Source organism: Nematostella vectensis, chromosome 8 (genome assembly GCF_932526225.1).
Source record: "Nematostella vectensis chromosome 8, jaNemVect1.1, whole genome shotgun sequence".
In the NCBI taxonomy this organism is placed as follows: Eukaryota; Metazoa; Cnidaria; class Anthozoa; order Actiniaria; family Edwardsiidae; genus Nematostella; species Nematostella vectensis.
In genome coordinates, this window is record NC_064041.1 from 5507184 (window position 1) to 5534355 (window position 27172).

General features: G+C 38.9%; 4 protein-coding genes across 6 annotated transcripts; 1 reads left to right on the top strand and 3 right to left on the bottom strand.

The window, feature by feature from the left end:
- Positions 1-294: 294 nt before the first annotated feature.
- On the bottom strand, positions 295-7935 carry LOC5504503 (quinone oxidoreductase). The gene is made up of 8 exons (XM_048730896.1): positions 7683-7935; positions 6517-6669; positions 4626-4789; positions 3953-4004; positions 3561-3710; positions 2865-2966; positions 2333-2428; positions 295-1917 (listed from the first exon to the last, which is right to left on the bottom strand). The coding sequence occupies exons 1-8, from the start codon at positions 7785-7787 to the stop codon at positions 1756-1758; spliced, it is 984 nt and encodes a 327-aa protein (XP_048586853.1). The 5' UTR covers positions 7788-7935; the 3' UTR covers positions 295-1755.
- Positions 7936-8904: 969 nt separating this feature from the next.
- On the bottom strand, positions 8905-17239 carry LOC5504501 (E3 ubiquitin-protein ligase CCNB1IP1). The gene is made up of 14 exons (XM_001625359.3): positions 17145-17239; positions 16673-16798; positions 16167-16274; positions 15840-15855; positions 15492-15551; positions 14801-14871; positions 14080-14154; positions 13897-14011; positions 13565-13585; positions 13323-13414; positions 13173-13195; positions 11619-11728; positions 9480-9548; positions 8905-9140 (listed from the first exon to the last, which is right to left on the bottom strand). Exons 3-14 carry the CDS (start codon positions 16236-16238, stop codon positions 8992-8994), a joined length of 873 nt encoding a protein of 290 aa, XP_001625409.2. The 5' UTR covers positions 16239-16274; positions 16673-16798; positions 17145-17239; the 3' UTR covers positions 8905-8991.
- Positions 17214-20964, top strand: LOC5504500 (divalent-cation tolerance protein CutA). Its single transcript, XM_001625349.3, has 6 exons — positions 17214-17374; positions 18271-18330; positions 18980-19025; positions 19411-19460; positions 19685-19727; positions 20334-20964. Exons 1-6 carry the CDS (start codon positions 17214-17216, stop codon positions 20388-20390), a joined length of 417 nt encoding a protein of 138 aa, XP_001625399.2. The 3' UTR covers positions 20391-20964.
- On the bottom strand, positions 20308-27154 carry LOC5504488 (negative elongation factor E). Of its 3 annotated transcripts, XR_007312417.1 has the most exons (14): positions 26997-27154; positions 26816-26888; positions 25863-25930; positions 25163-25237; positions 24929-24991; positions 24790-24821; positions 24584-24615; positions 24362-24396; positions 23984-24053; positions 23557-23593; positions 22956-23010; positions 22114-22222; positions 21573-21716; positions 20308-21537 (listed from the first exon to the last, which is right to left on the bottom strand). XR_007312417.1 is itself a non-coding variant. In XM_001625360.3 (13 exons), exons 1-13 carry the CDS (start codon positions 27066-27068, stop codon positions 21640-21642), a joined length of 798 nt encoding a protein of 265 aa, XP_001625410.1. In that variant the 5' UTR covers positions 27069-27154; the 3' UTR covers positions 20308-21639. The 3 variants fall into 3 exon arrangements, 1 of the variants encoding a protein (XP_001625410.1); XM_001625360.3 differs by having other exon boundaries at positions 20308-21716; XR_007312418.1 differs by lacking the exon at positions 20308-21537 and having other exon boundaries at positions 21636-21716; positions 22877-23010.
- Between the last annotated feature and the right edge of the window lie 18 nt (positions 27155-27172).

The following is a 27172-nucleotide window of genomic DNA, read 5'->3' on the forward strand; positions in this document are numbered from 1 at the left end:
TGTTCAGATCAGAATTAAATCTTACACAGAGCTACTAGAATCGCAATAATGAAAAAAACATTTCCAGACTCTATCCCCAGCCATCACTAGACTTCATCGGCTGGAAATCGAGCCTAAAAAAATTCAAGTGAATATATTTTTTTTTACACTTTTATTCAGTAAGGAAGACTGAGGAATGTCTCCTGTCCCCCCCCCCCCCCCCCCCCATTTTATTCATGATGACAATGAAATGTAGATTTGTAAGTCAATAACTATGAGGGCGGATCCTAGTTGGCCACCTTACTTAAACCCTAGTTTTGCCTCATTTTTTTAATCAAACACGTCCCTTTGATGACTGGTGACACAGATAGTGTTTCCCTGGGCACTGTTTTTCTTGTGTGCCTCTGCACTGGTTACTTGGTTATTATGAGATTGCTGCCCACATGGTTAGCACTAGGTTCCTGCCCACTCTGTTTTTCATGTGTGCCTCTGAACTAGTTACATCTTAAGTACCATATTTCCCTGTGAACCCTGTTTTTCTTGAGCTGAGTGTGTTTAAAATGTACTGGTTACAAGGCTAGTACTAGGTTTCCCTACCCAATCTGTCTCTGCACTGGTTACATGGTTAGTACAAGGTTTTCCTGAGCAATCTGTTTATCTAAGGTGCATCTGTACTGGTTACATGGTTAGCACAAGGTTTCCCTGGGCAATCTGTTTATCTAAGGTGCATCTGTACTGGTTACATGGTTAGTACAAGGTTTCCCTGGGCAATCTGTTTATCTAAGGTGCATCTGTACTGGTTACATGGTTGGTACAAGGTTTCCCTGGGCAATCTGTTTATCTAAGGTGCATCTGTACTGGCTACATGGTTAGTACAAGGTTTCCCTGGGCAATTTGGTTTTCTAAGGTGCCTCTGTACTGGTTACATGGTTAGTACAAGGTTTCCCTGGGCAATCTGTTTTTCTAAGGTGCCTCTGTACTGGTTACATGGTTGGTACAAGGTTTCCCTGGCCAATCTCTTTTTCTAAGGTGCCTCTGTACTGGTTACATGGTTAGTACAAGGTTTCCCTGGGCAATCTGTTTATCTAAGGTGCCTCTGTACTGGTTACATGGTTAGTACAAGGTTTCCCTGGGCAATCTGTTTTTCTAAGGTGCATCTGTACTGGTTACATGGTTAGTACAAGGTTTCCCTGGGCAATCTCTTTTTCTAAGGTGCATCTGTAATGGTTACATGGTTAGTACAAGGTTTCCCTGGGCAATCTGTTTATCTAAGGTGCCTCTGTACTGGTTACATGGTTAGTTCAAGGTTTCCCTGGGCAATCTGTTTTTCTAAGGTGCATCTGTACTGGTTACATGGTTAGTACAAGGTTTCCCTGGGCAATCTGTTTATCTAAGGTGCATCTGTACTGGTTACATGGTTAGTACAAGGTTTCCCTGGGCAATCTGTTTTTCTAAGGTGCATCTGTACTGGTTACATGGTTAGTACAAGGTTTACCTGGGCAATCTGTTTTTCTAAGGTGCATCTGTACTGGTTACATGGTTAGTACAAGGTTTCCCTGGGCAATCTCTTTTTCTAAGGTGCATCTGTAATGGTTACATGGTTAGTACAAGGTTTCCCTGGGCAATCTGTTTATCTAAGGTGCCTCTGTACTGGTTACATGGTTAGTTCAAGGTTTCCCTGGGCAATCTGTTTTTCTAAGGTGCATCTGTACTGGTTACATGGTTAGTACAAGGTTTCCCTGGGCAATCTGTTTATCTAAGGTGCATCTGTACTGGTTACATGGTTAGTACAAGGTTTCCCTGGGCACTCTTTGTCTCAATGATTTCCTTGTGTGCCTCTGGGGCTCTCTCTAAAGAGTACTCTCGGCCAACAAATGGCCTTAGCCATCCTGCCTCCATCCCAGCATGCATCGCTGCTGACATCTCTTTCAACTCGTCCTGAAGATGGCATAAATGTAATAATTAGGGCAGTATGCTATTAACAAGGGGGTTTATAATCACTACCATTTTTCCAAATTGTAAGGAGGGCAAATTCCAGGGACTTTGTGGATTTGGAGGAGAAAAAGTAATGTCTCTCTTTGCAGGCTGTGGGGTAGTGCAAAATCGAAAAAGGGGAACTATTTTTTTCTGTGGATGACGAGGGGGTGAGGTGCGCTCACCCTGGGCCCAGCGCACCTCGGCCTTCGCGTGCGCACAGGGTTCCCAATATTCTAAAATAAAAAATTTCCGAATAACCCAGAATGAGAGCCGGCTAGCAGGCTAATTATCCTTGGGAGGGTAGCTAGTTAATATACGTTTTATGAAGTGTGACAGCACAAGAAGGTGATGTCAAGACGGTGGATGAAGAACATACTTTGTTCACTTTTAACAGCATCACCCCAACAATGCTACATTCCTTGGCCATGGTAAGTCTGGGGTTGATCTCTATACTCCCCCTGCTACCAATAACCTAGCAAATAAACACAACCATAAAAACACAGATAGGATATACATGTTCTCTGATCTTTGATCATGTCAGATCAAGAGAGCATAAAATTGAGGAAGTATTTGGGGAATGCCCTATGTATGTCAAATTCAATCATTTCTGTTTTCAAGTAGCATCAATTTTACTAGCTCTATCCCAAATGTTAGCATTCACATCTTTTTGCGTTGCCTCTATTAAATTCTAAGCATCGTCTATCCCATGTCCATCTCCCTTTAAAAAACCTGAAGCTGCCAGAAAAACAATACATATTTTTTTTAAATATGCAAGCTAGGATGTTGTTTGTTTCATGATGTCACCAAAAAAAACCCTGTTAGTTTACCCAAGAAAATTTGCAGCAATCATTGTCATATCTTTTAAAACGATTTCAACTTCAGTAATGAACTTGGTATAGGGAACTCACCCCTATACGTCCACCATTAGATACCAGATCAAGGTCTTTGGCCAAGTTCACATTTGCCAGCATCTCAAGAATCACATCAGGGCCTTGGCCATCTGTCGCTTCCTGAAAAAAATCAAAGTCTAATCTTCTACATAGTGGTAATTGGTGTTGGAGCATTACAATAGAGTAAATTTTGAGTTAAGGCAGGTTTCAATATGATCACACTTGAGTGCAAACAATCACAGGTGATTATATGATGAAACCTATACTATAATATGGAAACTCTCCCTGCAATTGTGGAAAACGTTTGCAATTGGAATGCAATCATATGGTCAAATTAACTGGAATCATGTTTGATTGAGTGTGATCATACGGAAGAGATAAGTAATGGGTCAAGCAAACAAGAATGAAGCTGATGAGGGTTCAACATTACCAGCCTACCCTATTTAAGAATATTTGAGGCAAGTTTGGCTAAGAGAGTAGTTTTTGGCAAACTGAACTCACTACCTCGTGCCATAGAATAACAGCTATAATTGGACTTTTAACACAACTCCATATATGGGAACTAATGGCAACCACAGAGCTGTCACTGTAAGGAAATTAGCACCTTTAAGCCGGAACTGCTCAAAGAAGGTGATATTAATACCTTTAGTAGGTTAATCTGAAACTGACTAGGAAAAAAAAAATCCCCACCCCTTTACAAAGTTGTAATCTTACCAAAATGCCTTGAGTGTAGTTGAGCTCCCTGTGGTTGAACACATGATGCGCCCCAGCCTGTCGAACAAGCTCCTCCCCTTTTGATGATCCTGCTGTCCCAATTACATGCATCCCATAAGCTCTCGCAATTTGCACTGCGGCAGTGCCAACCTAGAGAAAATATGTAAACAAATAATTGCCCATATAAGGTACTATGCATAATGACACTCTTCCTAGAGATCTCAGGGGGAGGGGGGGCATTACCATGAAAGAGAATGGGTACTACCCCAAAGAAGTAGAGAGGAAGAAGGGGGGGGGGGGGGGCACAAATCTTCAAAAACATATGACTAGGGTGTAAATTTGCTGATTGAGCTTTCAAATCAATTGTGAAGTTCAAAATATTTCATACTTACTCCCCCACTGGCTCCGTGAACAAGGACTGTCTCCCCAGGTTTAGCACCAAGTCTAGAATAAAATAGAATAGGGTTATAGATATCTATCTTCCCTGTGAAAAAAAAGCAGACAGAAAAAGGAGAATGCACTCCACACATGTGAAAATAAATCAGCAAGGAGGTAGGGAAAGGGGGTGAGGATGGAAGTTTGGAGTGTTTTTTTTTTATATATATATCATCCCTCTCAAGACTCTGTTTCACTAATCCCTTGCTATTGCTTTCTTATCAATGGAAAATGACCAAATAGTCATGTTCGTTAACCATAGTATACAGTTCACCAAAAATTAGTAGTTTACTACCTGCCAGTTTTGGGTGAACCAGACACTTAATAAATAGATGTATACATGGGAGGAGAATGACCAACTTAAGATCTGATATTGTAAGATGCTGGGTTTCAATTCCAAGGTCAACATCAAGCTTTCAAGATGAATTTCAATTGAAAGGTTTATTTAAATTTACCGATCTTTAGAAAGTATTGATTTTGAGAAAAGGAGAATGTATGATAAGACAATGAAATTTGTTGGATTTTGAAGTTTTGTTAGAAACATTTTTCCACAATGAGCTTTGCTCAAATTATCACCTCATCTGTCCTGCTTCTCAAAATGAATAGAATAAAATACAAAACATTCAATACCTGTGACATAGAGCACGGTAGGCAGTGAAATATGTGATGCCTACATTGGCCCCCTCACTGAATCCAAGAGAGGAGTGGAGAAGAAAGACATTATCTTCTTCACATACAGTGTATTCTGCATAACTTCCAGTCAGCGTGGATAATGTGTATACATGATCACCAACCTAAAATCAAATATTGCTAATAAATATTTTTGTTTGCAGGGGTGTCTTCATGGAGGTTCCACTGTACCTGAGAAACTGCTTCATCCACCACCCCTAGCTTCTAATTATATTAACTAGGCCCTTTTAGACTTGTGTTCTGAGATACAGCAATGGAGTGGATCACATATATGCCATTTTGAGCAAGTGGATATCTTTAACTTTAGAAAATACATTTTTTTTACTTTGACATGACTGGACTTATTGATTGAGATGTTTCTTTTAGAAAAAATGCCCTAAAAACCATCAGATTCAGTGAATATACAGGAAAAGTATCAAAAGTGGGTTCACACTGCTGCTTTGAATTTATAAAGGCAAATATTTGTATGGATTTCGGGCTCCCTGTAATTTCCCCAATGCTTAACATAAAAATATTTTTTTAGAATATCAGCCATAACTTAATGAGGCTTGTTTGTCAACAAGAACTTGCATACACTTTTTATGCATCCAAGCTTGCCAAAAAGCCATTACCCTTAGGCGGGGAGGCAAACATAATTTTTAGGGTCTGTTTTATAACACTTTGACCCCTCAACTGGCCTGTAGTGGCTTTGAGAAGTACCAATGCAAAATAAACTGATCCTCAGGCATCAGTCTAAGGGATAAATGGTCTTGAAGATATGCATCCAACCAAGGTGATAGCAACTACTCTTTAGCCAAATAATAGCTTAGGTTCTTTGACAAATTTCAAATTGAACAAGGAAAAAAATAGCAGAATCCCCCCTCTCAATAAAATGCTCAAAATACCACACAAGGGAGAGAGATCAGCAAACACAACTCAAGACACAAATAGATACCTTTATTCTGATCTTCCAGGCCTCAAAACACAATGCCTACTCCTTGAAGGCTTGTGAAACCATTTTTGATACCATTACAGATTGCAAAACATTCTGGGAGAACCAGGAAAAAAATCACGAGGAGAGGGCCAGTCAGCACTCCCCAAAATCAGACATTTTTTCACCCCAAAGCCAAACAAATTAATTCCACGTCACAACAGACCCAGAATAGCAGTGTAAACAATTTTGAAATCAATTTGGTTTCAGTAAAGACAGCATTTAGGAGAGCTGTGTTGGTTCAATGGAACATTATTTTCTCATTCAGGCAAAGCAAAACAAGAAAAAATCACCATCAATTGGTTGCAAATATCCATAAGCACAGCACTCAATTATGGCCCAGTAGTGTCCTAAGGCACTCTCCTAACATGCTCATAACTGTATTTGTTATGAAAAATACCATCAATTTTTGCCCACATTTAGCAGTGGTGAGAAATTACAAATGGGACCGCAAAGCACTGTTGGAAAGTAAGGATACCCATGCCCGTAGCCAGGATTTTGAGTGGGGGGTTCGTTTACCCATTTAACGGACCATTTTCTCTTAGAAAGCTCGCCCGAGCTTGCAGTGGTACTCAATTTTCCTTCATTAGAGCGGACCTTCCAGTCCAGTGGGGTGGTTCTTCCTAACCCCCATCCCTGGCTACGGGCCTGATACAGCTGGCTAGGTGCAGTGGTGTTTGACTACCTCCCCCTGGCTACGGGCCTGATACCGCTGACTAGGTGCAGTGGTGTTTGACTTTAACAGGCTGTAATATCTATTTTCGGTCTTTTTTTGTTGATGATTCAGCTAAAAAATTGCAAGGAGTCAATGTGCTAATAATTAAACTTAATCCTACAAAAAATTCCTTATACACCTCTGACCTTGTGTTTAGTGACTTCATCTCCAATAGCATGTATGATACCAGCTCCATAATTACCAGGCGTGAATGGTAACTCAGGAAGCCTGGCATAGCTTCCGCTTCTAATATAGGTCTCCACAGGGCTAACACTTGCAGCTGAAAGTTTGATTAGAACCTGTGGAATGGTGAGATGACAAATCAGACCAAAACCACTAGGAGGAGTAATAAGTTTTCTGCAGAAACATCTGTATTTTTTTACTTAATTCAGTATGGCGTGAACAAGTCATATATTTCATGGAAATAGAAACTAGCATAGGATAAATTCTGAAAGCAGTAGTATGAATTTTTGATGCCCTCTTAAGATTATAATGGTTAAAACCGTTTTATCGGCTATTGCCACCAAGAGTTTTCATTCCTGCCAATTCTCACAGTTTTCACAGGAGACTTCTGGTTTTTAGCTTTTATATACTGGCAAAAAAAATCTAAACTTCCTATACATTTACTGTAAACTCCCGAGAAAATTAATGGAGAATTTGTTATACAGTTCTTGTATTTGAAACAAAATCTCTGGGTTTTGGAGCTTTCAAGGTTGGCAAGTATGAGTTTTGTCTTATCTTTCTCTGATACCATGAAGCTAAAAGACAGTAGTTTGCTGTGACCAACCAAATATGCTTCTTTTTAGAGCCCTGGTGGTTTATCTAATTCTTATAATAAAGAATGCATGATTGTGCATGTCCCTCGTGAGGCAATTTTGACATACATGCCTCTTTCTATTAAAACGTCTCCCATTCCCAAAGAAGCTGATAAAAATATAACCTACTCAAGACGGCATTCTTAATTTAAAAAATGTGATATTAACTAGTTAATAATCCAGGCTGGTAGCCAGGTTTTTGATCAGGGGAGTTCTATACCCATAAAGCCGACCATTTTCTCTTAGGGAGCTTGTCAATTTTCAATTTTCCTTCATTAGAGCAGACCTTCAAGTCGAGTGGGGGGTTCTTCTGAACCCCCCCCCCCCCCCTGGCTACGGGCCTTGCACCTGATAAGTACTTCAGTAAGGGCCAAAAATTAGTGAACATTGAGCCCCCACTCTCTCGCAACACCTTCTTTCCCCATTTTCGAGGCAAAAAAGCTTCTATGGTCTTAAAAGCTATTCATATTCAATCTTTAAAAGCACCCAGTGTCTACCTGTCTTTTCCCAGCAGTCGGTACAATTGCATTGGTCAGCAGCTTGAGAACCTCGGGCCCGCCAAACTGAGAAACACAGATCGCACGCATGGCCTGGGCGCACATCTCCAATCAAACGTTCGGTTGATTAAACGTTCGATAGATAAGTTCTATTGAAGTTTGTCCAGATAAAAAAGAAATTGTCCATAGAGTCATGCAACTCCCATAACAAAATGCAACGCCATCTTGGAAATTACCCAGAAGACCTGCGCAAAGCATTTATGGAGTAAAAATCAACAGACCCAGTAGAGCGGGATGCCTGTGGTTTTCGTCCTCTTGATATTTTTTTTCGAGTCTTGAAAATGCACATTATCTATTGCATCTAGTGAGCAGAGTCCCAAACTTTAGAAAAAGTAACCTTATCAACTCAAGTTTTTCGTGCGTGACGCGGTCCGCCAGGGACTTCGCAAAACAACATTGCTCAGAATAATTTTTATTTTGTAGACCTTAAATGTTAAAACCAACCACATTTTTCCCTTATCATGTATCCCTTCTTCTCGCCTCTTCTTTCCTCGAGAAAGTGCAGCCCTGATCAGCAAATTAATTCCAAGCAAGACTTAAGTGTGATGCTTCAGTATAACATAGCATTGAAACTGTTGATTTGTTACAGTTAAGCTTATTTTTCTCATTTTGTATTAAAGCGCTTATTATTGTCATTGTAATTTCATCTTTTGGTATAAATAAACTATAATATAATATATTGTTTTCCCTTTTTGTCAAACAGATAGTGTTGGAAGGAATAAGCATAATTTTAAAAGCGAGCATGCCATCAAAAACAAACATAATATTCACGTTCTATGACAGGATGAACATCGCACAGGACCGTAGCAGGGGGTAGGGCACGTGCCCCCCCCCCCCCCCCCCATCCCAATATTTTGAAAAATTATAACGAAGTGACCAGTAGGGGCGTGGCCGTGCCCCCAAATAATTTCCTAATGTTTCTGTACCCCCATATTTTGAGGTCTGCTACAGCACTGTCGTATGAGAACAAAACTTGACTAGGTGTCATGTATGTATCAAAATGAGGAAAACAAAAATATTGATATTTCAAAATATGGGGTTAATTGTGACCATCGACGACGTCATAAAAAAAGCAATATTTTATCGTAGAAACATCGTCAGACAACCAACTTGGTTCTAATGAATTATTGTATATTTACCAGAAAGAAAATCGGCATTGACATCGTGCATGAAATATATATTTATTAAATGTTGCATTTAAAAGCTTAACATTAAAAAGATACCAAAATGTGACTACGTGAGCCTGTGGTCACTGGCGTTTTGTGTCAGCGATGAGTTTATTGACATCACAGTGTGGAGTACCAGCGAAGTCTATGATGAAGCGGCTTTGAAGGTTTTCCGCTGATCGTGAGGGAGTGGACAGCGGTTGTGGCCTTTGTGGCTCAAGGGTGAATTCTCCTAAAATACGAAAGCATCAGATAAACAAACAAAGGGTTGTCAGGGTCGAAGGGTGGTCGGAACAGAGTAAGAAAAGGCGACAATTAAAGAGCATTGCAAGAAAGCGGTTGTAGCTTCTTTCAAATGGCTCTAAATAATAGTCTGATCTCTGATAAAAGCATGTGTGTGTGTTTGTTTTGAAAATATTCTTTAAGTGCAAAAATGTGAAACAAAAACAAAGCGTATGTTTTTTACTCCGGAAAATAGAAGAACATTGCACACTCATACAGGGATCAATCGGGATTCGATTCCGTCCCCACAAAGAAATGAGCTGTGTACAAAGATATCTTTTGCGCTTACGTTCAGGCGGTTGAATTTCATCTCGTCGCATGGCTAGGTTAGACACACTGTCGCACCGACGAAACAAGTCTGCAAATAACAATACAACACATAAGCCTCTATTTGGTGTCCGGTTTTATCTGCATTACGTTTTTAACCCATCAGGTGATAGGCTGGCAGCATTGTACAGGTCGTGAACTCCCACGCAGGACAGCGCACGAGGTTTAACATAACAATGGCCACGCCAGCCACCCGCTTGAATCCTCTAGATTGAGTGGGAGGAGGGAAGGCCGCGAAAAGTCTTTGTAGCAATAGGAGTAGCTGCGTTTGTTTCAGTGGCGAAGGTAGCGCGCGTCGCATTATAAAACTTTGTATTAGTGGCCACGGTAGCGCGCGTCGCATTATAACACTTTGTATTAGTGGCCACGGTAGCGTGCATTGCACTATAACACCCTGTATTAGTGGCCACGGTAGCGCGGTCGCATTATAACACCTTGTAGTAGTGGCCACGGTAGCGCGCGTCGCATTATAACACCTTGTATTAGTGGCCACGGTAGCGCGCGTCGCATTATAACACTTTGTATTGGTGGCCACGGTAGCGTCCATTGCACTATAACACCCTGTATTAGTGGCCACGGTAGCGCGCGTCGCATTATAACACTTTGTATTAGTGGCCAAGGTAGCGCGCGTCGCATTATAACATTTTGTATTGGTGGCAACGGTAGCGCGCATTGCACTATAACATTTTGTATTGGTGGCAACGGTAGCGTGCATTGCACTATAACACCTTCTATTAGTGGCCACGGTAGCGCAGTCGCATTATAACACCTTGTATTAGTGGCCACGGTAGCGCGCGTCGCATTATAACACTTTGTATTGGTGGCCACGGTAGCGCGCGTCGCATTATAACACTTTGTATTGGTGGCCACGGTAGCGTGCATTGCACTATAACACTTTGTATTAGTGGCCACGGTAGCGCGCTTCGCATTATAACACTTTGTATTATTGGCAACGTTAGCGTGCATTGCACTATAACACCTTGTATTAGTGGCCACGGTAGCGCGCTTCGCATTATAACACTTTGTATTGGTGGCAACGGTAGCGTGCATTGCACTATAACACCTTGTATTAGTGGCCACGGTAGCGCGGTCGCATTATAACAATTTGTATTGGTGGCAACAACATGACGGAAAAACATGACGTGACGCTTCAAATAAGCCCATTTCACATCGAATAAGGCGGAGAATATCTCCGAGTACTTATTAACTTTCAGCAAACAAAATGTGCAATTCGGCCTCACGTTATTTGTTTTTAAAATCAGTCCGTAATACAAGGAACCTATAGCCATTGTAAGATATTGTGTCTACTCTCTCTATCTGGAATTGCGCGTTTTCCAGGTTTTTTCGTCATGACGGTGGCAACGGTAGCGTGCATTGCACTATAACACCTTGTATTAGTGGCCACGGTAGCGCGCATTGCACTATAACATTTTGTATTGGTGGCAACGGTAGCGTGCATTGCACTATAACACCTTGTATTAGTGGCCATGGTAGCTCGCGTCGCATTATAACATTTTGTATTGGTGGTAACGGTAGCGTGCATTGCACTATAACACCTTGTATTAGTGGCCACGGTAGCGCGGTCGCGTTATAACACTTTGTATTGGTGGCAACGGTAGCGTGCATTGCACTATAACACCTTCTATTAGAAGCCACGGTAGCGCGGTCGCATTATAACACTTTGTATTAGTGGCAACGGTAGCGTGCATTGCACTATAACACTTTGTATTGGTGGCAACGGTAGCGCGCGTCGCATTATAACACTTTGTATTGGTGGCCACGGTAGCGCGCGTCGCATTATAACAATTGGTATTAGTGGCCACGGTAGCGAGCGTCGCATTATAACAATTGGTAATAGTGGCCACGGTAGCGCGCGTCGCATTATAACAATTGGTATTATGTGCCACGGTAGCGCGCATCGCATTATAAAAATTGGAATTAGTGGCCACGGTAGCGCGCGTCGCACTATAACAATTGGTATTAGTGGCCACGGTAGCGCTACTAAAATGTAAATTTTAGTGAATCTAAATTTTGTAAATCTAAATGTAATTTGCGCAGTACAGAAAGCTGCGTTTCCATATCTATCAAAATAACAACTTACCCATGCCAGATCCAAGTGGAAAGTCAAAAGCACTCCTGATCTGAGCGCGCCGGTCGTATCTCCCGTCCGCCTCCTCACTATCCCCCAGCATGCGTGGGGTGATGGTTTTCCTGGAAAACAAGTTAAAAACCTTATTGGTTCAGAGCAAGAGAGCATAAGATAAGAGAGGGACACTTTGGTATTACCCGCGCGCCATGTCGATTCCGAATCCGGCTATTTTAAGTAACCACCACCCCACAACTGCGCGTGAGAATTTTCTCCTTTTATTTTGTCCTACTCCCCCGCGGGTTGCGTGTTGTTGACTTGCCAACTCGATGTGAATGAAAAGAGATCACGTAAAATAACTCGGAAGAAGAAAACAAATCTAACTTAAGTAAGCAAGATTGGCAAATATACTCACAGAAAGCTAAATCCCTGAATAGTTTGACTGTTTTGTTTGTCTGAGCGGCGAAGTCAAGTGAAGAAGAAAGAAAAAACCGACGAGCGATCAAATGGCTGTGATACCGCGTTTGATTCAAATCCCGACTCCAGCTTGTATAATAACAACATAATAATATAACATATAAAAATAATGACATCAAAGAAGTACAGTAATATCTCCTTCTTTATTTTCTCACTATTACAAAAGCTCAGATACTTCAGCTTGCTGGCTTTGATAATCACAAAAAAATGCATTCCCTCGCTACAAGGATAGTTTTATAAAATGTATTTTTCTTGGATTCCTTCTCAATTCACCGGAATTTTCACAAAAATCAATATCAAATATAATGTCTAACTTACAGATTTCGTTTGACCATAAGGAAGACAATAAATGTTGAGAAACCACGAAGAAGCAGCAAGTTAGGGCTTCGAAGCACGAGGTTTTTCCGCTCTTGATTTTTAACGAAGTCTCGTTTTAGAAATTTTGCATTCCTCGAAGTACTAAATCCCCTTAATAAACCATAACTGCCCGAATCCTTGATGCTAGAATGACATTTTTGATGGTATTTGTGCAAACAGGGTGGGTTTTTTTTTTCGGTTTCAAGTCACAAAACAGCGGCAAACAACAAGATGTTAACGCCAAAGCGCGGGGGAAGGGTGAGTAAAAATGCTCATGCGCAGTGGTGGGGTGGTGGTTACTAAAAATGGCCGGATTCGGAATCGACATGGCGCGCGGGTAATACCAAAGTGTCCCTCTCTTATCTTATGCTCTCTTGTTCAGAGCGAGTATTCGTACCACGGCACTAAGGGTGAAGGTGGTGACGCTAAGAGGATGGACAGCGGTTACATAGGAAGGAGAGTTGTCGAGACAAAAGGTGTGGGACCAAAATGGTAAGAGTAAAAAAGGGATATTACGATAAAAGTCATGAACTTTGATTTTATGAAAACAATAACAAAGGCGTGCCGGACAAGGCCTCTCTAAACACATTTCCTAGCCAGTTTCTCGACAAATTGCGGGCTATTGCTCCTTATAATACAATTACTCATTTATCAAGCAGTGCAGTTTTCAAGCAGTGCAGCTTACGTTGGTCTATGAAACCTGAAAACATGCTTTAATATGTGCAGGTTACATACCTTCTTAGAGTATCGTACATGCCCTGTGGAAATATGAATAAAAAACATAGTCTAACTTCCCTTTGCAGATACATCGCATTAAACAGGATAATATTTTCGAATCTAGTCTTCTTATCTATTAACTCGTCACTTTGATGAATTTCCAGATACCTGTAACTTCAAATATTGCCGACTTTTATCCATCAGTTTTTCCAACACCTCGTTATGTCTTTTCTTTAGGTCTTCAAGCTCTTTGATTTTGTCTTAAACAAGGCAAATTCAATGAAATAGGACAGATATGTATAAACAAGTGTCGACAGAAAATAATGTTGTTTACTAACAACAACAAAATAATCAACTCATGACACGATGACATGATAACAAAGGCGTTGTAATAATAACAAATAACCAACCTGATATTTGATTTTTCAGTACTTGTGTCACCGTGAAGGAAAACATATGACTAAGAGTAGAAACTCCATTAAGCAAACATCTGTTGACCAGACATCTTATACAATGTGTGTAATTACTTCAAAGTACTTATATTGAATAATGCAACGACAAATGTTGTAAATTAACTTTTGAACACCACCCACTTATGTTGCAAATGGTAAAAGCTACCCTTTTCAAAGCGAGGAGGCATCTAAAGAAGAATTGCCTTTACGGGAATCTCCCCTTTAAATATTTAATGGTAGCCCTGTTGCCTGTGTCAATGAAAGAAAATCTTGATAAAAGTCAAGGATACACGAGATTTCTGAGTTGGTTTTCGCGATAACTTGTTCGTAGTACTGCTCCATTTGTGTGATTTTCTCCTTTGATTTGGTTGCGACATATTCCTGGTAAGTGCGCTCCTGGTGTGTCTGCAAAATCGCAAAAACAGAGAATGAAAGGAGACCAGAGGCTTGATTGAAGAAAGAACTTTGGTTACCTGATATGTCCAGAAAGCCAAAGCTCGTGAGGATACCTCCATGATAACCTCAGGCCGCTGACCAGCGAGAACCATCTGCAAGAGCCACAGGTGAGTAAGGTGCTGATATGATGCAAATGCTTATCATCATCAAAACCTAAAAGGATATTTTTTATCACTTTTGCCATTATTATGATCATTAACCAAACAACACCTGTTCCTAGAAAATTTACTCCAACAGCACCTACTTTAACAACACCTACTCTAACAAAAGCTACTCCTCAAACAACACCTACTCCAACAAAACCTACACCAACAACACACACTCCAACAAAACCTTCTCCAACAACACCTACCTCAACAGCACCTACTCAAACAACACCTACTCCAACAACACCTTCTCCAACAGCACCTACTCAAACAACACCTACTCCAGCAACACCTACTCCAACAACACCTACTCCAAAAACACCTACTCCAACAACATCGACTCTAACAAAACCTACTCCTGCAACAACACCTACTCCAACAAAACCTACACCAACAGCACATACTCCAACAACACCTACTCCAACAGCACATACTCCAACAAAACCTACACCAAAAACACCTACTCCAACAACACCTACTCCAACAGCACATACTCCAACAACACCTACTCCAACAACATTTATTTTATTATTGTCTATCAATTCATGACAGCCTGCTATGCCCTTCATGCCCCTAGCCCTGCTAGACTTACTGATTTGTACTGTTCTACTGGCTGAAGGTCAACACGTATCACATCCAGTTTTCCAGACAGATTTGTGTCACCTGTATATATATATATATATATCAATTAATATATACCAATTACCAAATACAACACACCTGCAGTCAATCTTAATTTAAAGTTGAATCACACTCAAAGATAAATGTGAATTGTGATCGAACTGTTTAATGGTTTTGACAATGTGCAGTATAAGCAATATATTTAAAAAATACGAAACATTTGAGGAAACACTGTAATGAGTAGTTAACAAAACCTATTGTTAAACATATTTGGTTATTTTTAGCAGTTTAACATGTCCAAGTTCCTGAAAGGTCCTCCCCTTTCATGTCAGCTCCCAGCCCTGCTCTTCAATCTATTCACCCACCCACCCTCCCCCCTAAACCTCTGTATCTCCCAACAAAGAGTGTTTTTTTGACTATTATATATATTATTTGACTATTTTTTTTAATTTTAGAAATTCAAAGATGTCAAAAGCTGGTCCAAGTTCCTCAAAGGTCCTCAACATTCATGACAGCTGAACCAACCCTGGTATCCTTCCTATCACCCCACCCCACCCCACCCCACGTACCCCCACCCCTGTATCCTATACAACATAAACAAGACACCATAGAGGGAGCCTCTTATGGTTCCAAGTTTTGAAAAACAGCATTCGGACACTTACATGCTGGGCATGTAAATTTCTTCTGGAATTCCCTTGTTCCATCCTCATCACAAAAGATGTCTCATGAAGCTAAGGAGTCTTGTTGTTGTTATTTTCAGTGACTGTGTTTTATTAATCTAGCTTATATCACTTTTATGTTCTATTGCGCTACATTCTTCAATCGTCTAATTCCAGAAAAGACCCATACCCCTTTGTTTCCCCTTTCCTACATCACACCCCCCACACCCATTACCACAGAGGGACAACTTCCAGGAAAAAGTTTTTTTTTTTTTCATACACACACTATATTTTGATCTGTATGGTCTGGGGTAAAGTTGGTATAGTTGAACAAAGAAATATTTAGGATACGAGAACAGGATGTGACCTGCAAAAAATTGATAGATAGAATTAAACAAGACATATTATTGTTGGATTATTTTTATAAATTTAAAAACAAAAAATCCCCATCTACACTTACAATTTTTAGTTTACAATTTTTATTGCTAAGTGTAGATGGAGCAAAGTGGGCAATTTTATGTGGCAACTATAGCTAGCAGGTTGTTTTTCGCCAGTTAAAAAATTGCTAGTGTAGATGCCAACAAATATAGTTGTCAACTAAAAATTGTCAACTTAAAATTTTTAGTGTAAATGGGGCTTTATTTGATATCAAAAACACTAATTAATTTTCAGGCTTACCCAGGCGTGGCTACTCAATCGTTTTCTGCATTTTCTAAAGTTGCAAAGTAGATGATCCAGACCGGCCGCCATGTCAAGCAGCAAAGAGTACCTACAGATCTGCTAGAACTGATAATACAATAGGTTACTATTGCGATCATATTGAGAACATCATTCATCAATAAGCAGGGCTCAAAACAAGAATTAATCTTTTACTAATAAAATTTACTTAAGCTTGTAAAATAAAAGTAGAAATATGATTTATAAGTACGCTACAGCTTTAGTAAGTTAAAACTTAAAAGTGAAGCGAAACAATGGTGGCTAACAAACAAAGAACGTTTTCTCGCAAAATAATTAAAATAAAACCACCATAATAAATTTTCCCCACAGAAAATAACTCACCGTGAAAAAAAGTAAGTAAATTATAAGTTAAGCTTTAGTAATGTAGGTTTTCATTTTTGATCAAGACAAGATGTAGTGTGACTGAGTTGTCAAAATAGAAATAAAAATCATTTCTGTATTCTTACCCATACAACTATACTCCGGAAAACCAATGTGTCGCATTTGTACCATTTTATCACTGTGATGGTTTTGTTGTTTTTGTTTCTTTTAGTACTTCGTTGAAAAAAGGGATCACCTTTTTGCGACACAAACTGCAAAGTTGAGCAAAGTTAGTTGATTGCGCATGCGCTTACACAGGAAACCCAAAACTGTCAAAAGGTAAGACCTGATAAACAAAATATCGAAAAAAACCTCTATATTATGCCGCCATAATATAATCTTCGTAGTAAATAAAATATGAAATAAAATCTATCATGTTCTTGTTGATTGGCAAAATTGTGTTTTGGTTCTATACGCGGGTGTCTGCTCTATTTTGTATCCCATCGGCAAATACAATACACAAAAAAATAGTATTTGTCCTTTCCATGAAAAATTAAGAAGAAGCTATCAGCAGTGAAACGAATTATATGGATGGAAGGCCCCCAATGAACCACTCACTTGATGACGAGCAGCCTGAAAGAATGGGTTTCCTGTGCTGGTGCCGCTTGAGGGAGCCTGGGCTATGTAATGCGGACTTTGTTGAAGGGAGTGAACTGTGCTGTGCGATTGTCAAGAATTTCACGATTTTCAACTAAATTCCCGAGGATGGCGGATAATAGCGGCTGTGGAGTTTACTCAGCATGCTTCATTACTTGTCCCAACATGGAAACGGCGAAAGCTTTGGCCAGGTTTGTCATAAATAACGTCATTTCGATTTCACATTCCAACATCTCAAAAATATCTAAAAAAAACCTGTCAATTTGGGAAAAGGAAAGGTGCGTACTGTAGGTCACATCTTTGCTTCTCCTGAGAAAGTTGTTATACTAGCGGCATTCCCCTGTTTGATACAAGATGATGGATTTTTATCCTGATTGCCACTGTTTATGCACGCGGTATGGGGTTGTTATTCTCGACGAGGACGAGTGGGTCTGTTCCTGGCTGATGGATTGAATCGTTTTATTTTACTTAATCAATAAACATTAGAACTTTATGCTATTAGAAGTGACTGATTTGTAACTATTTTAAGTATCCAACGTCTATTTAGATATTATATATTTTAAAATGGTGTTGAGATGTTCCTCGATCGAGTTCTACTCGGCTGATTACACGTGCCTAAGTATGACAGAAAAAGACAGATCACAATTCCAACATAACTTATTTGAGAATCAAAACTAGCGTTATTGCGTTGTATAATAAGATATATGCAAATACACTAACACAATTGTTTAACAGCATCTTTTACCTGTGCAACCGGTTTGACACCTTTATGGTACTAGTTTTAACTCGCATTTCAAGTGACAGTTGTTTAGCTGTCAATTACTGTACTCAGAATATATTATTTAAATCTGCTCCATCCCACTTAACACTACCTAGGCAAACACTACATTGGTCATCAATACATTTATTTCCATGCCTTTCTACAGGATTTTCTAAGGAAAACATGAAAAACCTGTTTTGAAATTGAGGACAAAGACATTAATGCTATATTTTGTTTGAGAATGTATCAGTAATTTATTATGCTTTTGTTGGAAGCTTTTAATTTAAATCACACAAACAATTATGCTATTTACTTCTTGTCTCTTAGGAGTGTTGTTGAGGAGAATATAGCAGCATGTGTGAACTTGATACCTGGAATAACATCAGTGTAAGTATAGCTACCCACACCATAACATTTGAAACTTAAAAGAAGATAATGCACAATGTTTTCAGCTTGTAAAAATGGTAGTTTGTAATGTTTTCCCAAGTTTTAAAACATGACAATGAAATAAAAGCAAGCAGGCCTTTTTTTTACTCTACAAGGCACTTGTAAAAAAATTATTTGAATATTTTGAAACCAAAGTTTAAAAAATCACATACTCAGAGCCGATATTTAATTTGTATTAATTCAACTCCACAATATCCTAGAGTGTAGTTTGTGCTGACATTACAAGCATTAGCCCTTCTTCGTTGGAGCATATTCTTAGCATAGTCTTAGACTAATACCTGAACATTACCATGTGCCTTCTTTTCTCAAGCTAGTACAATTGTGTTTAACTGCATGGCCTTTCTTATATAGCTAACTCATAAAGCTCATAGCCATTTTGTGATTCTATAGATAATAAAAATCACTTAAAAATGTAAGTAATGATTTTTGCCCTGCTGAGTTTCAATAAATTTTGTGTACCAAACATAACCGCCTCTACAGTTTTCCTCGTATATATATTGACTTTATCTCGCCTTATTTCTCTTACATGAAACAAGGTAAATACAATGCTCTTAGCTCTAATTATTACTTTTCTCTTTTTTCCCTACAGTTACATGTATGAGAAAAAATTTCAGGAAGATTCAGAAGTTTTGATGGTACTGTGAAAGTATATTTATTATAAATGTTTACAGTAAATTCAGAAGATTTTGGATTGTATATTAAGTTTTAACTTAGATTTATTGTTATATATATGTGAAAGGTTTGGAATTGACCTTAAAGCTCTCGTGCAAAACATATTCTATTCACAGCATTATTTTGTCTGACTGAAAATCAGTATAGCTCATTACTTGGACAATTATATTTGGTTGTTATTGAAATTAAATTTTCACAATCTGCTAGCAGCTTGGCTCTGCTCTCATTAAAAATACGGCAATGGCAAATAAAACAATTCACTAGTGGAGAGTCAGGGCAGGACAGACTTATTGATTATTAATACTTATTTTCCAATAATTCATTTTTTTATTCATATTTTGTGTTCAGATGGTGAAAACTAGGTCTTCAAGGGTTCCTCATCTGGTGGAGTATATAAAGTATGTTATAGACTAATGGAGTATATAAAGGACACTATAGAGGAGTTGATAAATCAGTTTAAAATATTATTTATGATGGAGTACAGTATATAAAGTAACTCATGGACAAATGGAGTATATAAAGTATATCCCCAAAAACAACACTGTTTCAGCTAATCAGGGTAGCCATGAAATTTTAAAATCTATATTTGAAACTTGTTAACATTTGGGTTTTTACCCACCAGGAAAAACCATCCATATGATGTGCCTGAGATCATCAGTACTCCGGTAAGCAAGCAGAACAATAGCATAGCTAAAGCACACTAGACTACTAGTACCCCGGTAAGTAAGCAGAACAATAGCATAGGTAAAGCACACTACACTACTAGTACTCCGGTAAGCAGAAGAATAGCATAGGTAAAGCATACTAGACTACAAGTACTTCGGTAAGTAAGCAGAACAATAGCATAGGTAAAGCACACGTTTAGGACTACTAGTACTCCAGTAAGTAAGCAGAACAATAGCATAGGTAAAGCACACATTTAGGACTACTAGAACCAGAATCTTTGTACAGAAATTATATCCGGATGTGTGAAGATGTCTCAACATAGACCCATAAGAATGACTTTTGATAGAATTGTGCATAATTATAACTATGACACTGAGAACCCCTCCCACCAAATTTCAATGTTGATACTGCTGGTGAGAGGAGAGGGGTGAGGGAGGGGTGTTATTCAGCCACAATTCTTCTCACAATCCTTCTCTTACCACCAGCAGTATTTCAATGTTTAATTAGGGCAGCTCTAGACCTAGGCTTCAGCACTGTTGCTGGACTGAATACAGCAAGCAATAATGTAACTTCTTCTGATTTCTGACACCAATTTTTATTTGTAGATTGAACAAGGCAACCCTGCTTATCTTTCATGGATTGGGGAAAATGTACCAAGATAGATTCTGCTACTAGTCATATATCTTAGTTTCTAGTATGTGTAGATGTATGTCAGTTAGATAATGAGGCCATGGCATGAAAAAAGCAGCCTTCCCCTCCCCCCAAAAAATGCTATGTATGTTCAGTTATGCCACCCTAAACTGCTATTTGAAAATCGTGATGCATACTAGCATTATCTCATCCCTAACTGGTGTTATGCCCAAGGTTTTGTGAGAGAACATCAAACAACTGAAAAAATGAGAATATTGTAGAATACAATTTCTCAACATGCTAAATTTAATAGCATACATTAAAAAGGTTTGTTCTATGATTTTGTTTAATGTAAATAAAATAAAAAGACTATTTTATGCTGTAAAATAGCAAAACAAAATGATTAGTGTTTATTTCTTCTTTTTTGTTTTTTAGTCACACATAAACACAAATGAAACACCTATTATTGTATTCTTAAATTATATGTATGTCTTTGTATGTCTTAAATTATTAACACTTTATTGTTTCTCTCGAGTTTCCAGATTGGTACCAGTAACAAAACATTGATGGAAATTGCTCTTTTGAATAAAGTCTCGTTATGGTTAAGCATAGCATGTAATTTGACACAAGTGATGGAATTTTAAAAAAGGGGTTCTTTTGCACAGAACGGGGTGCTCAATGCAATTCAGAGGAATAACCTTAAAGCAACCAAGAATGTATCTGTCAGAACAAATACTGTTAGCCAGCATAGTGTGGCTAAAGGAGAGAGGAAAGCAGGGGTTTCATTAAGTTTCAAAGTAGGCGTTGAAGAATGAAGGGAGGGTGGGGGGTGGAAGCTATTAGTAAAAATAAAACGTAAATCAATTTTTTTTTAAAGTAGGCCAGCTATTGGAAAATAGTAGCAGGCAGTTCTGCCGGCTGTTGGGCCTAAATGAAACCCCTGGGGAAGGGATCTGTGGGTGGAAAAAAAAAAACAAACAGAGCGCAAGTAGCCAGGTGCTCTGATTTTTTTTCTCTCACCCACAGACCTCTTTCCCCTCCCCTTTAGCACCTCATGCTTGTCTTGCTAATCCCTCCCAAATACCAATAGGTGTTGTTACATTTATCTGTGCCTCTGTCCCTAATACTGTCATGCTTATAAGTCCTTGTTATCAGGTCCCATGGGTGTGCTTATAAGTCCTTGTTATCAGGTCCCATGGGTGTGCTTATAAGTCTTGTTATCAGGTCCCATGGGTGTTGTCCTGCTAGTAACTTTGTCCCTTATCCTTCCATGCTTGGTTCTTAGAAGTCTATATCATCATAAGTTAACAGGTCCCGTGGGTCTTCTCTCGAAGTGGGTCCTGGCCCACCCTTGCCATCTGATAAAGAAACAAGACACAAATTACAAAGAATGTATGAAAATGTCCTAAATGTAAGGAAGCCTTCCCCCCCACCCTCTGTGCAGTCCATGTACTGTATAATATCATTCTGTTTCCCAGAGCTCCTCCATTGTTGTGCAAGACTGAGGAGCTCTGGAAATGAAAATGCTGCATACAGTTAATTGACAAAACGTTGTCTTTAACCGACTATGTGACAAGCTAGCGCGTTAGCATGGGTAAAAGCCGCTTAAGCGCTTAGCTGCATATATTAGCCACTGTATAACTTTGGGCTTAGACATGGTGGCTTATATATATGCAGCTAGGTGCTTCAGTGGTTTTTACCCCTGCTTACATACATGCCGGTTGACAATGTTTTGTCAATCGATTGTATACACACCCCTACTGGTCAGCTGTCTGCCACCTTGGCCGTGCATCTCATCCATGTTTGGCTGCCGCCTTGCCATAGATACTCTGATGTGCACATGCTGCACCTTTAGTCCATTCATCTGAAATTGATGGCACAGTCTTAAAGTACTTGACATACAACATTACAAAGGAAATGTTTGTGAACAAATGCGTGGGGAGGGATTTTAAGACTTATATTTTTAATGACTACCACATAAGAGATTATGGTGTTCCCAGCAATTGTGTGAATTTTTAAAGTAATGCTAGTGTTGTTTGCAAAATGACAGAATGGGCAATACCTGTCAACCCTGGAAAACCACAAGGCTTGATTTTTTTTGGGGGGGGAAGGGTGTGGGGTGTATTTCCTGGCTACAAAAAGCTCTCGCGCACAAATTCACTTATCATCTCACCAGGGTGTAATATAAATTGAGCTACACAAGGGAATTATTGTTTAAAATGTTTAAATAGAAAAAAGGCCAAAAGTTGATTTCTGATAGAGTAATTTTACAGGAGCAATAAAAATCACTAAAAGTGGGAAATCTGGTGCTCAACGCGGGAGAAGGCATGGAAAATCTTGAAACTCCTGCCTAATGCGGGAGGGTTGACAGGTATGATGTCCACAATATTAGAAGGGTTTCATCTAGAATTGCTTAACGTGTTTTGTCTGAGGCATTCCTGCCCAGGTATTAATTAATACTATGCAAAAAACAGCTTTGACCGCTAAATATTTTAGGCAGACAAAGAGGTTTACATACACCACTTGCCCTCCTAGCACCTGAAGAACCCTTGGTAGTCCTGTGGAAATAACTCTGGCTGTACATATGTATTATGTACCTCATCAATAGCTTTGTCAGCAGCTTCCCAGGTGTCAAATGTCACAAATCCTTGACTGCAATAGTACAATAAGGACTATAAATGTTTTTTTACTGCATTAAAAACGTTACACAGCAAAGTGTCAAATTTTCATCTGTTATTTTTTATGTTCTTATTTTGTACATGTTTCTGTATTCTTAATCAGATAAAGCAGAAAGAGTTTTAGGTAGATTCTCCTCCTTGTCATCATAAAGCCCTTTATAAACAAATTTTTTGTGTCTTTGTGGGGGTGGCTTAATAGAATCTCTTTTTTACAAAATGGAAAAATGTCATTTGTTGTCATTTTTTATATCTAAACCAAGCAAGAGGCTCTTGGAAGTGTTGCATTATATTTGTTATGGATTTTAGGGGAAGAGACGGGAGAGGGCTATTTTTTGATAATTTTGGCCCTAGTGGGGGTGCTGGTAACATTAGGTGGGGACATACAGTAAATATGGTATTTTTAAAATTATCGCCATTTTCTTTAAAATTATGTGAAGTGTAAAGAAAAGAATACATCAGTGAAATACAGAAACTACTGGGAGTAGAAATAGCTATAGGGAAAAAAATAGGCCCAATGTACCTTCTGTTTTTCTCAAAATTTACTCTTTCTACATGACCTGCAATGGAATGAATATGCAGTAAGTACTGGAACTGTGATAAAGACTTATTTCAAGATACTGTTATTATCAATGGTCTTTCTTCTTATCTTAACATATTGAGAAAATTTAGCCAAAAATTGTCGCTTTTGCCAAACACAGTCACTTCCATATAAGGAAACTAATATATTCCTTATTTGGAAATACTGTATGATTCTTGTCATTTTAAAGGTCGCCGTACCACAGGTGCTTCGTAAACATTATGACTTGTAATCAGAAGAAAAAAACAGTGACTGTGTCCATCTTTGGTCAATGGAGAAAGTATCTGAAAAGAAACTAAGAAACCGAGTGCTCGGTACCAGTCCCTCAAAACGACAACGTTTTCTACATGAACATGATATCTCAGCTTACCAAGGTGATTGAACTCTTCTTTGAGTATTTCCTCAGTTAAGCCAATCCCACTCACGAAAACAGTTTTACCCTAGAAAAAAAATAGACCAGTAAGGTTAGTACAAGAGATAAACTATTTTACACAGTCACAGCACCTGGTGATAATATATAATAGAGAGAAATGCAAGCCTTATGCGGTGTCATTCCATGAGATTCATAGAGATGTAAAATTGCATCTCTCAACCCCAGAGCCTACATCGATTTTTTCTTAATTTTTTATCATTTTTATTGAAAGTGGTTCCATTTATTGCTGTAGTTCAGAGATGGGGCTCTTTCAAAGGTGAGTTGCCTGTACTTTCCTACAATAATCTGAAATTCATCATAGTTGTAATACTATACCCGCCGTCTTTCATTTGAACGAAAATTTCTTGCTCCTGTAAAAAATAACAGTTAACAATAGGAAATCAAAATACTGTAAAAACACTATAGCAAATTCCAAAATTGTTCAGACTAATAATTTATGGGTATATTTATGTAACACATTGTAAATTTACAAAGGAGACATCAATTGATCCTTGTGTTTGATACATCTGTATCTCAATGTCTTCTCACTAAACATACCTGGCCCAGAATTCCCAAGAGAAGGAACAAATCTATAAACAGAAAAAATTGAATTTGACGACTGTAGTTTTGCTAAGTTTTGGAATTACACATCACCAGATGTGAAAAAATAGTCTAAATAGTCATTCAAGCTATAATCTCCATCCTACAGCAATTCAATTGAACCAGCTCTAATGTGTATTTTTCTTTATTATGATTCATCTTACCTGTCATATAAATCTCTTTTCATTTGACTTCTCTGTTGACATAAAAAATAGCATGATTTTGTTAGGGGAGCTGAAAAGTCTTTTACGGTAATTGCAGCATTGGATATTCTAACAGGTCACAGAACAGCACAAAAATTACCTTTTCTTCTGCTGTAGTTGGGGAGGATGCCCTTTGAGAAGCTGAGGGTCTATCAAGACTTTCCTGCAGAGCAAACACTGATTTATCAGTACAACAATAGTAAATCAGTCACAGCAAAAACAGTCTCTCTCCAAAGAGAGGGGTGCTGGGGGAGGAGGAGCCTTAGAAATTCTTTTATTTTTCTGCAGAATTTCCCCCTTCTTATAATCTGCTTGTAGTGGGCCCTATAATAACCTGTCTGTTTTTTCTGCATTCTGTTTTTGCTCTCTTGAACTCTCTGTGTTGTGGGTCTTTCTTTAATTTCACTTCCTGTAAAAATACAAAATATTCAAGTTGGCAAACATAACATCCAATAATACAAATTAACTAAAACTATACATAAGAGATTCCCCCTATATTTTTAGGTATTACCAGAACAAGATGAATAAAAAAACTTCAAGCAATGACAGCTTTTTACCATTTGACCATAAAAGTGCCAAATAATGATTTTCACAGTTATTTATAACACAGGTACAGTTATTTTTTAAATATATTTTTTCAAATATTTTTGCGATTTGAACAGCAGCTCAAGACAATATGGAATTACCCCTGAGGTAAAAAATTGCCCCCATCTTAACCAATCAGATTAAGAACGGGGTAATGACTAATTGAGCCGGTCAAAAATTGCCTGTTGTAGCAATTTTTGACTACGGTTACCCAATCATTACCAAGATGCAGGACGAAAATTGCACCCCCAAATTATGAAAGGGAAACACAGAAAAAAAGAGCCGGCAAAGACTAAAAACAGCCGGCCGCTATTTTGAACCCTGTCACCCTAGCCTTTTTAACCTGAAGTACACCCTTTCCCCAGGTACTTTCCCCTTGGCAATCCCCCTGATCGTCCTTTTATGACAACAATATCGAACTGTAGGCCGATAGTGGAAACAATACATACCCCTGATGCGATCAACTTCTTTGCAATTTCCTTGGCATCTTCAGGTGCATGGGTTTGCTCAGGTATATCTGAGGGTGAATATTTGGAATGAATATCTGAGGTTGAATATTTGTAGTGAACATCTGAGGATGAATATCTGGGGGTGAATATGTGGAGGTGAATGTGTGGGGTATGTGGGGTTGAGTATTTGAGAGTTAATGCAACATAGGTATATTCTTAGCTTTGTCTTTGTAATCTTTGTTTATCGAGGGTAGCATATTTAACCGAATATACAGTTTTCTAACATATGACTCTCGGTTAGTAAGCACTGTCACTGGGGGTGGTCACTGCCAGAGGGTTTATTGCGTCCCCAGTGGTTCTTTTACGTCCCTTCAGTTCAGGTTAATGTAGTGCAGCTTGAAGAGAAGGGACCTCCTGTTTAGTGTCCTTATCCGAGAAGACTGGAAACATGGGAGAATAACTTCAACTCACTTGTGACACAAATTCGAGTCAAGGCAGGAACCCGGAAAAAATCCCCAGTTTGAGCCAGGATTCGAACCTGGGCCACAGCGGTGAGAGGCCGACGTGCTAACACACTAGACCACCCATGCTTTTTGATGTTCAATTTGGAAAACAACAGTAACAACCCTCCTTGCAGCTGGGATGCTGCGACACAAGAGCGCAAATACAACATGTTCAAGTCAAAGGTATTGGGACGTGGCTTAGGCATCTGCCATACAACTCATGTCTGACAACAGAACACAGCATGGATTGAAATTTTTCTTGATGGAGAAAAAACAGAGAAATTGGAGAAAAACCCTCAGAGAAAAGATGAGAACCAGCTAACTCAACTCAAATCAGAATCGAAATCCAACCCAGACCTTTGTGGAGGCACAGAGAGCGTCGCTCTGCCACCTGCACAACAAGTGAAGTGAAGACATAAAAGTAATTCAGTGTACATTCAATTTACACACCTCTTTTAGTACCAGGTTTGGTCACTTTAACAGCAGTCTCTGTTTTTTCTTTACTCTTCTGTAAAAGTTTCCTCTAAAAGCATAGCACAAATTGTTTTGATGAGTTATTCCTTTTACCATTCGAATGAGCAGAGTCGGAAACAGTTACGTAGATGAATAAATATACATGCGTTATTGATACCTTTTTTTTCAACAGAGCAAACTTTTTCAGAAGATATTCTTCCTCAGCGGTCAAATCTTTTGGGAGAACCATTTATTGATTTTCAGTGTGTAAGTCTGCCATCTTTATTCCGAGCCCACAGGCAGATGCGGTCATCAGCATGACCTAGGAGCTCTGGGAACGAGAATTATCGCTAT

Bases quoted from the DNA above. Each gene is read 5' to 3' on its own strand.
- LOC5504503 (XM_048730896.1), bottom strand. From the start codon at position 7,787: ATGTGCGCCCAGGCCATGCGTGCGATCTGTGTTTCTCAGTTTGGCGGG. The intron at 6,670-7,682 runs GTAGACACTGGG...ACCATTCCACAG, and splicing joins CGACTGCTGGGAAAAGACAG to GTTCTAATCAAACTTTCAGC. The intron at 1,918-2,332 runs GTATGTTCTTCA...TGCCATCTTCAG, and splicing joins TGCTGTTAAAAGTGAACAAA to GACGAGTTGAAAGAGATGTC.
- LOC5504501 (XM_001625359.3), bottom strand. From the start codon at position 16,238: ATGGCGGCCGGTCTGGATCATCTACTTTGCAACTTTAGAAAATGCAGA. The intron at 14,155-14,800 runs GTAAGTCTAGCA...TGGCTCTTGCAG, and splicing joins CAGTAGAACAGTACAAATCA to ATGGTTCTCGCTGGTCAGCG. The intron at 9,549-11,618 runs GTAAGTTGTTAT...TGTTATTTGCAG, and splicing joins TCCACTTGGATCTGGCATGG to ACTTGTTTCGTCGGTGCGAC.
- LOC5504500 (XM_001625349.3), top strand. From the start codon at position 17,214: ATGCGGACTTTGTTGAAGGGAGTGAACTGTGCTGTGCGATTGTCAAGA. The intron at 17,375-18,270 runs GTTTGTCATAAA...CTTGTCTCTTAG, and splicing joins ACGGCGAAAGCTTTGGCCAG to GAGTGTTGTTGAGGAGAATA. The intron at 19,728-20,333 runs GTAAGCAAGCAG...TTTTATTTGTAG, and splicing joins CTGAGATCATCAGTACTCCG to ATTGAACAAGGCAACCCTGC.
- LOC5504488 (XM_001625360.3), bottom strand. From the start codon at position 27,068: ATGGTTCTCCCAAAAGATTTGACCGCTGAGGAAGAATATCTTCTGAAA. The intron at 24,616-24,789 runs GTAAGATGAATC...TTCTGTTTATAG, and splicing joins AAAAGAGATTTATATGACAG to ATTTGTTCCTTCTCTTGGGA. The intron at 24,054-24,361 runs GTATAGTATTAC...TTTTTTTTCTAG, and splicing joins GTTCAAATGAAAGACGGCGG to GGTAAAACTGTTTTCGTGAG.